Consider the following 13,110-nt stretch of genomic DNA (forward strand, 5'->3'; position numbering starts at 1 on the left):
GTAGCCGTGACCAACGAGGATCGATCCATGTGCGTTGGACCGTGACTCGGACCGGTGGCTTGCGTTTCAGGAGTGGTGGCCTGGACCCAAGAGGGGTACCACTCGTGACCAACGAGGATCGATCCACGCGTGGAGTCGCGACTCGGAGTGGTGGCCTGTGTACCAGGAGTGATGACCTAAGAAGGGGCTCAGTCGTGACCACCGAGGTCGTTGGTTCTCAAGTAGAGGCGATTGTTATGAAACAATTGTCCCACATAAGAAAAATAGAGGAGGCTCAGCCGTGACCAATGAGGTCGTTGGTTCTCAAACAGAGGCGATTGTTATAAATCAATTGCCCCACATTGGAAAAATAGAGAAATGCTAAGGGGTTTTATAGGCCAAATAGGTTCTCCCAGTTCTCTCACCTAATGTGGTACAATTGGTTCATAACAACCTTCATACTGAGACTTTTCGACATAAATTTGAATTAGTCAAACTTCAATATAAGTACACGAAAAAGCAAAATATATAATGAGGAAGGAGAAAAAAAATAAACAACAAGTTGTGGCTATAAATTTATAGGACCAAATTTAATCAGCACGTGTTTTTTCTGTCTATAATTTTTCTTCTTTTTTTTTCAAAAAAGATTTTATTGACGTATTCTTCTTAGTTTTTTCTTCTTCATTTTAATGTTCCATAAATATTGTATTCTCTTCTTGTATGGATCTTCTCAATCTTCTTATCTAATATTATACTAGCTACTACTTTCTTCTTCTTTATTACAATTTTATAAGAATACTTCTTGTTCTATTAGTTTCCATTTCTTGATTATATAGTTCTTTTTACTATATTATAAATCTTTGGAAGTGGGAAAAAAATGGATTCAAGAATGGAGATAGATTTTTTGGACCTCAACAGCAGACCTCAATTACCAGAAATGGAGAAGCAACACAAAAAAGGTACAAAATAAATCTTCTTTTAAAAAAAAAAAAAAAATTAAAAAATTTATATATGTATATATGAAAGTTAGTATGGTTGTTTTTTTGTAATTGTATAAGGTTATTATAAAACCACTCTTTTGTGCAATGATTTATTAGGGTTTATTTAATCATTGTGAGTAGATCTCAAATGATAGTAATTACTTTTTTTTGGCGGGGGAGTGGGGGGGGGGGGGGGGGTAAGATTTGGAAGTGAACTTTATTTGTTAATTATTAGGTTTCAAATTATTTGTCATGATGATTTTATTGTTCATCCCCCTTATAATTAGGAAGAGTTTTTTAAAAACTATTTTACACTTCATTGATATTAGAACAATCATAACATCACCTATAATTGAGTTGATTATAATCTTCAAATGTAAAACTGGGAAAAAGTAATTAATTTGAGATAATTATTTTTATTAATCACGATAGATTATTTGAGATGGAGGAGGTAATTAAGTTGATTTTTCACTTGCATCTTTTCTCTAGCAAATTTATTGTTACTCTTCTTTGTTAATTTCAGATATTCATAATGTTTTGTGTTTAATTGTTCTTTGGTTCCTTTTTCAATTCAAAAAGAATTATTTTTTGCTTGCATATTAATTAAGGAAGACCTAATTTAGTCATAATCTTTATTGGATTGGTCCTTTGATTGTAGTTTAATTTTATTTTATTTTTTTAAAAAATAGACCGTTTGATGCATTAAATTTTTTTTATTTATATAAGATTTACTGAAAGATCATAGTTCGAAAGAGAATGATATAGACCTTTTATCTTAATAAATATTAATAACCGACTTCACGATTCAAACTATTATTTAAAAGTTTTTCACGAGGAACTCAAGAAAAAAAATAATAAAAAAAGATTAATTAAGAATGATACCTTGAGGATAAAAGGCCAGAATATCAATATAACATGATAACTTATCCTAATAGATTTGGTGTCTATATTTTTGTAAGGTCTAATTTAAAAGAATTTTATTCTATCACATGGTAAAATATAACTATATAAGCATCCAATAGGTCACTTGTCTAGTGGTTAATAAAGTAAATGAACTGTATGGTCGTAGGTTTAAATAGGATAAAATTATAATTTCATTCGACGTAATACAATAGCTTTAAATCAATATTATCTTCAAAATTCTTTAATATGCATAAATAATTTATCATGAATCTAATAAACTATCTTTTTAAAAATTTAGAACTCGTAAATTCAAAATTGTATCATTTGCCTGCTGGTTTAAATCTCAGATGGAATAAAAATTACTTAGTGATTTTTTCTCATCTGTCCAAGTTTTGATTAACAAAATTATCCATTACTTGTACTGATAGGGAGTAGTAAACACCCAATTACATAATAATATGTACAAATTTATCCGAACACCGCCATCGTGTATGTATATATATATATATAAAAACTATGCATCTGTCCATGGACTTCCGATTTGAAAATCTGTCAAAATTAGGCTCGTCGACAGTTTTATCAATTAATTTTCCGTTCTTTAATAGTGTGTGCAAATTAGATGATTTGGACATGTGATGAGGAGGGGCACGGATACCCCAATTTGGAGGTGTGAGAGGCTGGCCTTAGATGGCTTTAGGAGGAGTAGAGGTAGGCCAAAGAAATATTGGAGGGAGGTGATTAGACAAGACATGGAGCAGCTGCAGCTCACTGAGGACATGACCCTAGACGGTAAGGTGTGGAGGTTGCGGATTCGGGTAGAAGGTTAGGGCGAGTGTATGGATTGTGGCTAGGTGTTAGGAGAGCGATTGCATATGCGGGCAGTAATCCCAGGCCGGTGTTCTTGAGTAGGAGCCTTTAGCCAGGTGAGTTCGGGTGGGGTGGGTAAGTGGGGTGTCCTAGTTCTTATTTCTTATTTCGTATTGCTCGTATTTCTCTTATTTCGTACTTCACTAATATTTATTTCTATTATTTCTTATGTCTGCATGCCAACCTTTCCTGTTACATGTTCCAATACGATCTTGGTGTATTATTTGAGATTCTGAGTCGGGGGTTTATCGGAAACAACCTCTCTACTTCTTCGAAGGTAGTGGTATGGACTGCATACATCTTACCCTCCCCAGACCTCACTTTGTGGGAATACACTAGGCCTGTTGTTGCTGTTGTAATAGTGTGTGCAAATATTTTTCATTCGTACCGTAAGAATTCTCTTTACTTTTACTCGAAGACTATATTTACTTAAATCTCATTAAATCCTTATGTTATCTTGTGAATTTAACCAAACCTCGTTAAATTGTGATATTATTTCATTTTCTCTATTTGTTGCTTTGATTTATAATTATGTGCTAGCTAACTCACGATTTTTAATTTATTTCTCTATTTTTGCTTAAAATTAGCTTCTGGGGTGAAGTGGCCATTTTCCTCTATGACCAATTTAGCTACTCAACATGAAAACACATTATTTCAGGTTATTTAAAATTCCCTATTATTGAATTTTAATTAATTTCTTTATTTATATTAATTCATATAATCTCAATTTTAATCAACTTTTCTTTTTTTCCCTTTTTTTCAGAATTACAAATCAACCCCAATAGTTTCCAATTATTCAAGAAATCCATCCCTAAACAATTACATATTGACCAAAGACCCCCAATACTTTGGAGGGACTTTTCCTTTAGTTACAAGCACTTCTAATTCCAGGTATTTTCATCATAGTTTATTATTATTATTACTCCTATTATTTTTTCTCAATGAGTTGAAAATTCAATTTTACAAATTACTTAAATGATAATTTTTGTTTTACAAAAAAAAAAAAAAAAATTGCAGGAAAAATTATGACCACTTGAGGCCAAATTGGTCAACATTGACTATATTCTACATGGGTGAAGTCCATATTTTTCAGGATATATCACTAGAAAAGGTATTATTATTATTATTACTACTACTTTCCTACTATCTTATTTTTTTATTTTATTATTATTTATTATTTTTTACAATCATACTATTTATTATTGTTGTTCTTTTCTCCCTTATTTTCATTATGACTTCTTCGTATTTCATGTCTTACAAATTTCGATATGCTTTATTTGAGTCGAATGTCTCTTACTTTTATGATGTTCTTATTTTATTTTATTTTTATAAAAAAATTGTATAGGCTGAGCTAATAATTGATGTGGCTTCTAAATCAACAACTCTCCACATGAATGAGATTTTAGAAAAAGTAATGAATAAAGAAAAATCTGAAGAAAATAAATCAGAGCCTTCAAATGCATCCACAGATTATGTTAAAGGAGGTATTAATCTTGGTCTTTTTAATTTATTTTTAATTTTTTTATTTATTTACTAATTTTTATTTTATTTATATAAATTTATTTTTATTTTTTTTATTTGCAGCACTGGCTATGGCTCGTAGAGCAACCCTTGCCCGATTTTTGGAGAAGAGAAAGCATCGGTATAATAAATTTAATATTAATTTTCTATTATTACTTATAATGTTTTATAAGTTCCAACAAAGCCTTGTCAACACGATATTATTTCAAGTTAGTATTTCACTAATTAAACATATTAATCACTTAACTTTACTTAATATCATGAAACTTTTCATAACTATTTTTATATTATATTAACATTATCTCTTTTTTTTATGTTTTTTTGGAATTAAGATTGATCAAAGCTCGGCCATATCAATATGATGAAAAAATACCGAAGTTTCCTTTTGATTTGCACCAACAAGAAGAAGAAACGGCGTCGTCAAGCTGTCATTGGGAAAGCTAAATTCAAAACAAATTGCATTGTTTTGAATTATTATTATTATTGTTATTATTCTTTTAATAGTATTGTTCTTATGTTTATATAGAACTTCTTTAGAGATATTATAATATTGTATACATGTGCCTATTAGTCATGTTGTGTTTAGTTAAATACTCTTTGTAGTTAAAACTAAACATATTTTATTATGAGTTAAGATCTATTTATGTTTAAAATTAGTGAATGTTTACAACGCACATTACGGAAGAAAGTGAACAACGAATGATCCTCCAAACTCAAAAAATGATTGATCTATTGTATCGATCATATACATATTATGTTTTGTATTAGATCATATTAGTATCGAATGTTGTTAAGGGGCAGACCTATATTCATTTCTTTGTTGCTCTGACACCTGTTAAATTTGACACAAATTAGGTATAATTATATTAAAAAAAAAAAGTTGAAAAGTCAGATAAAAGCTTCAAAAAAGCACCCAAAAAAGTCAAGAAGATAGCTGGATGCTTTAATTTTCAGGCAAAACCTTAAAGCTTTTGACATCAATATGTGCGTTCGAACTCACAAGCATCCGCGACCCCTAAATCCTGAGTCCGCCACTACCATGAACCGAAAGCTCGGAATGGAATTCTTATTCACCTTCTTTCGAACTGTGCACCACCTAGCCCTCGAGGATTTTTCGATCATAAAAAAAGAATCCAAGTATATCTTAGAAGCATAACGACCACACGATCAACAACATACATACAGTACCCAAACCTTACCCCCACCTCATGAAGGCAAAGAGGTTGTTTCCGAAGACCCTCGGGCTCCTTAGAAGCACGAAAAACAATGCAAATTCAAAATGAAAGATGTATTATTATGATTGTTCAAGCACTTATAACAAAACAGAATTGTAAATAAAGAACAAACAAAAGAAAGATCAGCCAGAAAATATATTAACAACATCATTTCAAGACCCTCAAAGAGCATATTACTATTTTCCAGATCACTATACCCTCCACGAGGCGCGTCAAGAACCCAGGAACCGCTCTTCATTTCGCGGTCTTTGAGTGCTTGATTAGCCAATCGATAACAGCATCGATATTTACAGAATCCTTGCACGAGATCATGTAGCAGCAGACTTCTCTATCCGTTATTGAATCAAGACCTCTGAAGTAACAAGCAGCACAAATAGTTAAGAGAGCAAATTCATACAGCGAAAGAACACATAGACAGACACATAAATTTGTCACGATTACCGCTACCTACTGAATACCTTATTTGTCGAAAATGTGCCTGAATTTTGATTTCTAACCATTTCATTTTATCAAGTAACCTGTATTTTTAGGCATAATACATAGATACGGGTACAGTGCATTCATATTTACAATGAAAAACGAGACAAATATGGGAGATTGAACCTAAACAAGACTCTTGGATGTTGTTGAAGATCTTTAACGCCAAAAAATATTTGGTTGATGTTGGTATGGAGATCACGGATTTGCAGCAGAGGGAATTCTTCTCAATCAAAGATATATATATACGAAGCTATATGGTGATTACTCTAAAGTTCCATGCGGAAGAATTACTTGTTACAACCACGCCCCCCCCCCCCCCCCCCCCCCCGAAATGGTTGTTTATTATGAATTTGGCTGCTTGGGGCAGATTGAGTATTGAATCGGTTGGCTAAATGGGGGTGGTGAATGACCAAAAGCGCAGGCTATGTGATGATCTGAATGAGTGCCACGCTCATCTTTTCTTTGAATGCAAGTTTTCATTAGAGTCGTGATTGTTTTGCTCCGATGGCAAGGGATTTCCAGATCAGTTTTGACATGGCAAGATGAAATACAATGGGCAGAAGCTAATATGAAGGGCAAGTCTGATGTTGCAGAGGTATCCCGAATGGCTCTCACGGGATGTGTCTAATATATTTGGCAGAAAAGAAATCATCGAGAATTACAAGAAAGGCTGAGAAGTGCGAAGGTGTTGGCGAGGCAAGTGATACAAGATATCACGGGATGTGTCTACTATATTTGGCAGAAAAGAAATCAGCGAGAATTACAAGGAAGGCTGAGAAGTGCGAAGGCGTCGGCGAGGCAAGTGATACAAAATATCTTCGGCAAAGGATGCTCACGACCAGCATTGCAAAAGCGAATGGAAGCATTAAATTTCTATCCATAGTTGCTTTAAATTGCTGTCAAAATGTAAGCAGTAGTTCGGTTGTGTTAAAGCTTGTCGAGTATTGGGGTTGTTTTTGACCATTTACTCGTTTTCCTTTTGTTCCGTGTGAACATCTGTACATAACTCCCTTTGATATAATAAATTTTATTTACCAAAAATTTTGGTTGATGTCACAAAAAAGAAAAAAAAAAAAAAAAAAAAAACTTCGCCTCCACAGGCAGTTGAACACCTCAAATTTCGTTGTGAACATCTAGATGCTTCAACTTGACATAGGTGTGTCTCGTGAACACCTTAACTTTGAAAATGCACATCTAGACACCTTTACGGGGGTGAATTCTCAAAGTTGGCGTGTTTACGGAGCCAACTTAAACCAAATTAAGATGTGAAGATGAGCATTTTCAAAGTCGGGGCATTTAGTTGCCAGCTGAGGCCAAGTAAAGGTGTCTGTCTATGTATTATGACTTATTTTAGGTACACATATTTTTACAATATAAAGTGTTGATAGGTCGGACCCTCAGCTTAAGTGTCTAAATGAAAAATCGCGACGAGTTTAGCTGTATGTATTCTGCGAAAGAAATAAATTACGTGAAGGGAAATGTTCAGCTACTTACAATTGATCGACCAAGGATTGCTGTGAAAGAGCTTCTGATTTATCGATTTTGTTTCCCAAGATAAGCAAAGGAATCCCAGTTAATGAAGGTTTCTTCAAAAGCTCATGCAACTCGGTTCTGGTTATAGGTATACTGTCTCTATCAGCAGCATCAACAACATACCTGCGTGGTATAAAAGATCTCGAGTCAATTCAACGTCATTATAAGCTTTCCTTTTTCGTCAAAAAGTTGGACTGAAAAGAACACGGTTCACTAGTCGGGCCACATGAAAGGAAGTTCCATGGAAAAAAAAAAAGAAACTGTTGAACCCAATCTCATATAATAGCGATCGTATATACTGAATTATGTCTTCAACAAAAACTGTTATATAGCATTGCTAATAAGGAAAAGTTCGAAAAAAAGAGCAGAGGCTAGAAATGAGAAGTTGGTAATTGTAGTACTACTCTAAGGGGTCATTTTCCTCGTCCCGGTATAAAATTATTGGGATTACATAATTACAATTATTCTGTGTTTCGTTTATCGGTATTAGCTAAAACCGGAATAAATTTTATACCAAATCTTGGTATTATCTAATCCCATATAGGATGGGGATTATAATCCCGGGATATCCTTGTTTAGAACCAAACGACCCCTAAGTATCATATGGACATATGCCATCAAACTACCATGACAAGGACGAGGCAAGCGAAGGTATGACACGCCACAACTAAAACCAACAGCAATGATGTTAAACTTAAGTTAAGAGGAAATAACAGGGTCACGGAAGCGACAGCACCGAATATTTCCCCCCGGTAGACCTCACTTACAGCTTATTGAGGACATAACATGAAGCACTTACAGCTTACTGAGGACGTGACCCTAGATAGGAAGGTATGGAAAGCGCGAATTAGGGTAGAAGGTTAGTGCCGGTGGGTGACCTTGCTAGTAGTCGTAGAACTTTGTACATAGGGGAGTCTCTAGCTAGGAGGGTTGGGGAGGGGGTCGTGCAGTTTGGTAGTTTATAATATTGCTTTCTGGGTGCCGTATTTACTGTTATTTCACCTTGTCTTGTGTTTTATTACAACTGTATTTACTATCCTTTTTGTCTTGAGCCAGGGGTCTACCGCAAATAGCCTCACTACCTCTTCGAAGGTAGTGATATGGACTGCGTACATTTTATCCTCCCCAGACCCCACTAGGTGGGAATACACAGGGTACGTTGTTGTTGGTAGACCCCACGAATGAAAAATGACATTGACTATAAAATGAGCAGTTTATAACTTTATATGATTTGCACCTCACTACAGGAACGGGGAGGTACAAATTCACATCCACAAAAATTTCATCCGCTAAAGATGTCAAAATCTTGAATTCAGCAAAAGCATTAAGTGCATATTATAGTAAGCCAAAAACGAAGAGAATTAAATAAAATTTAAGGAGACAGATAAGGAAAGATATCAAGATGCGGAATTACAATATTGCAGAGACACCCCGACAATAGCGCTCCCACATAGTGCGAAATCTCCTTTGGCCTCCAAGGTCCCAGAGTTTTATGGTCACATTTCCTTTTGTAACTTTCCGCATATTAAATCCAACCTATTTGTAAGAAATGTTATTGGAAAAGTAACCGAAAGAAGACAAGTTGGTAGTTCAATTACGTGAGGACAAAGATACCAACCGTTGGAATCATGTCTTCGCTGTAGCCTCCAGTCTGATATAGATCAAAATATCCAATGTCATAAAACGTTAAAAATGAAAAAGAGAATAACGAGGGGGAAGAGGAGAGAAAGCATATAAGGTCCTCACAGCAATAGCATTGACGAGCGATGTCTTCCCCGCATTTTGAAGGCCTACCAGCGAAAGTTCCATTTCCTGTTTAAAAAATAGGCTGAACATGGAAACATATAGAAAACTTAGGGATAGACAATGTCACTCAGGATCACACGACATAAAGAATAAAGCACCAGTCATTCTTCCGACAACATGAATTTGAGTTTACAAGGACCAACTTGAATAGTAACATCTAATTAAGTTTTCACGATTAATACAAGAGAGCGATATCTAGTTATGGTAGTAATAGCATCACACAATATAATACAACAACAGTCTGCACGGTTGTAGAACATCTGAAACACCGCGGATAACCCTCCTAAAATATTGAAAAAAAAAAAAGATCATCACTCAGTAGCACTCCAGAACATTTTGATTAAGACGCTGCATATGTCTGATACAACTTCTTTTTTGGATAAGGTAAAGTATTTTATTGACGATTATTACCAAAAAAATTCTTTAGTACACAATCTGATACAACTTCCTTTTTTGGTAAGTAATCTGATACGACATTCACGTTCATTAAGACACTGATAAGCATATGAAGATACATTTAGTAAAGTAGCTTGATTGGCTAGCGCACACATAGCCTTATCTTGAATTTTTACATTGTTACTTGCGGATGTCCCTTACTTTAAAAGTTCTAATCAGCATTATCGACAAAAACTGGCCACTATGCGCTCGGAGGGGAGGAGTAAATGAAATATCTCTAACAAGGAAAAAAGTATTGGAAGGAATAGCAATCTACTTTGGAACAAAAGTATCTCATCTAATGAGAAAAGCTCCTATATCTGGCTTTTTCTTGATAAACAAAGAGACCTGCGCATCAGTATTAAGGAGCACAACTCGCATTACGTTGCGACTAAGAATGGCAATGTTTTTTCCCGATCTTTTAAAAATATGCTTTTTCCAATATTCAGGGTTTGGGGGCGGAAACTCGTTATGCGCAGTAATCACAAAAGTTGTGGAAGTTATTCCCAATCTAAGCCAGCAGATGCAGTTCCAAGCCTTTCTGACGAGAGCAATGAGAGAGCAGCGGTACGATGTGTATCAGGCACTCACGGCTATTCAGCTGGATAGTTAGCTCAGAAACCATTAGCTAAAGAATAAAAATATAAGTTGCCAATCTAACTCGGCAAAAAGAGAACAAAATCGTACGTGCTAGACAAAAAGTGATGTTCTAGCCATCCAACATTCCACTAGACATCGTTGACTACTCTCTAGTGCCTTTTGTAAGGGTAAATTACTACTTCCGAAGGAAATGGAATTAGGAGTAAGGCACAGGTTACACAGCCTTCTCATGTATTAAGCGTAAGGAGACATGTTAATTGCTTTTCCCTTAAAAAGTCATCCACGATTCTCCATATCACTGTAGAAGAAAAACTAGTCCAATAAAAAAGAAAGTTATATATATCTTCCCGCTTTCGGCATTGGTGAATGATTAGTCTTTGACATAGAACTTGCCAAAGTTCGTCACCTATCATTATACTGGGATTTCTTCCTAGATAAGAATATACATTAACACGTACATGATATAGCTCCCGTGATTCGTTACACTAATTCTAAGGACAACATACAAGCTATTATTCCTCTATCAACCAGCTAAAACAAACCAATACAGGGGTGGAGCTACATGTATGATAGGGGTTTCATCCGAACCCCCTTCGACGGAAAATTATACTATGTATATACATGGTTAAAATCATTTTTTATGTATATATAGTAGATATCGAACCCCCTTTGATTAGTTTGTATGTTCACTTGTGAACCACCTTCGTGAAAATCCTACCTCCGCCACTACCAATACCCAGTGTAGTTCCACAAGTGAGGTATGTGGAGGATGGTGTGTTACCCGTAACTAGTCAACCTGATGCCAACAACAACATACAATGGGTCGGGGGGGCTGGTGCGTAGCAGCCTAGCAGGCTTACCCCCGGTCAAGTTGATGCCAACAGCACAACAACACACCCAGTGTAATCCCACAAGTGGGATCTGAGGTGATGTTGTCAAAGGCACACTTAAAACGTGCTTAAGCCTTGAAGTGAGGCTCAAAACATACCGAGTGCTTTGTCAACAAAACAAAAGGGGCTTCTTGAAAAAAAAGTCAAAAACTACAAAAACTAGATTATCCACGAATCCAGTTGAGGAAAGAATCCCAAATCCCCATATTCAGAAAAGTGAAAAAGATTACTACTTTGGTCGAATTAAGTTAAAAATATATATATGAAGGGATTTTTCTTTTATAACCGTGGTGTGTCCGCCAACTTTCGCGCACTTCAACTAAATATAGCAGCCCCCCTCCCACCAGTAATGCAACAATATAGCAAAGTAAATTAAACTACAAAAAACTACCACCACCCAAAAACACATAACAAAATAAAAAATAAACAACCTCATAAAACTTCCAATTCAATACAATTCTCCATATATATACACTAAGGGAATTTCTTTTTTTCTTATAACCGTTGTGTCCATGTCAGCTTTCACACAATAACCTCCCACCAACAACACTATAACAAAGTAAATTAACCTACAAAACACTACCATGACCCAAAAAACACATAACAAAACCAAAAATCACAAGTCATAAAACTTCCCAACTCAATACAATTCTCCACACACACACACACATCCAAAAATAACAACTCAACTCATAAAACTTCCAACTCAATACAATTCTCCACACACACACAACACACATATATACAAAAATAACAACTCATAAAACTTCCAATTAAATTCAACAAAACAATTCACAAATGAAAATGGGGGGTTTCTTGAAAAACAGCAAAAAAGGACAAAACTTAATTACCTACGAAGCCAGTTGAGGAAGGAATCCCAAAGACCCATATTCAGTGAAGTGAAAAAGATTACAACTTTGGCAGAATTAACTGAAAATATATGAATGAAGGGAATTTTTTTTATTTATTTATTTTTGTGTGACAAGTAGTGTATAGGAAGGAAGAGAAAAGAAGGAAAGAAAATATAGGAAACTTCGCCGAGTGGAAAAAAGGACAGAATGTAACGTTAGTACTTGCAGCAGACATTATAGTATGACATACTTTTTCGAGTTTCCTAATTAATAAAGTTATCTAAGCTCATTAAAATTAGTTACGTAAGTATTATTATCAATAACAATAATAAAGGGCCATAAATATCGAAAAAGTTAAAGAGGATTTGATCACCAGTATCAAATACTAAGAAATTTGTGCTCCGGCCGAAAGATCCTATTTGTGGGCCTTTGGGCCACAATAGGCCCAATGTGAGAGATAAAATACAAAGCCCATAGCAGAAAAGGGGAGGGGTAATTTGCACTTTTAGCCATATTTCGTGTTGCTCTTAAATTTTTATCCCCTAAGAAAAACAACTTTTTTGTGGTCATAATTTTATTTTTTTAATGCTCCACTAGGCATAAATTCGATTTCTAGGGATAAAAATTAACGACCAGACGAAGAAAAAAGCCATATTGTATGTTGCTTGATAACTAAATTTTTGCAAGGGGTGGGGTTGGGTGGAGGTTGTGTTTTAAATAGTAGTGTAATAATGAGGAATGTGATGTTGGGTTAGTCAAACAAGGCTAAGCCCAGTTGATTGTTAAAATGATTTGGGCCTTTTACATGGGCTCAATATTGATTCATATACCTTGTATCAATAATAAAGTCCCTAATCCCAATGCATAAAGAAGTGATCAAACAACATAAATTCCGACATTTTGAAATTTAATTATGAGAATTTCCAAAAAATTTCATAATTATTGAAAATTTCGATTTTAGATTTGCCGAGATACATTATTAGCTCCTGGTACTTCCAAAGAATATACATTTTTTTCTTTGAAAAGATAC

General features: G+C 34.8%; 2 protein-coding genes across 2 annotated transcripts; one reads left to right on the forward strand and one right to left on the reverse strand.

Annotated features, from left to right (window-relative positions):
• The first annotated feature begins 540 nt into the window (after positions 1-540).
• LOC107870506 (protein JAZ7) lies at positions 541-4,906 on the forward strand. The gene is made up of 7 exons (XM_016717062.2): positions 541-938; positions 3,317-3,387; positions 3,493-3,620; positions 3,747-3,840; positions 4,075-4,213; positions 4,314-4,371; positions 4,583-4,906. The coding sequence occupies exons 1-7, from the start codon at positions 857-859 to the stop codon at positions 4,692-4,694; spliced, it is 684 nt and encodes a 227-aa protein (XP_016572548.2). The 5' UTR covers positions 541-856; the 3' UTR covers positions 4,695-4,906.
• Positions 4,907-5,523: 617 nt separating this feature from the next.
• LOC107870507 (ADP-ribosylation factor-like protein 8c) lies at positions 5,524-12,380 on the reverse strand. The gene is made up of 6 exons (XM_016717063.2): positions 12,081-12,380; positions 9,245-9,326; positions 9,117-9,149; positions 8,913-9,034; positions 7,460-7,621; positions 5,524-5,837 (listed from the first exon to the last, which is right to left on the reverse strand). Exons 1-6 carry the CDS (start codon positions 12,116-12,118, stop codon positions 5,720-5,722), a joined length of 555 nt encoding a protein of 184 aa, XP_016572549.1. The 5' UTR covers positions 12,119-12,380; the 3' UTR covers positions 5,524-5,719.
• Between the last annotated feature and the right edge of the window lie 730 nt (positions 12,381-13,110).

Source organism: Capsicum annuum, chromosome 12 (genome assembly GCF_002878395.1).
Source record: "Capsicum annuum cultivar UCD-10X-F1 chromosome 12, UCD10Xv1.1, whole genome shotgun sequence".
Lineage (NCBI taxonomy): Eukaryota > Viridiplantae > Streptophyta > Magnoliopsida > Solanales > Solanaceae > Capsicum > Capsicum annuum.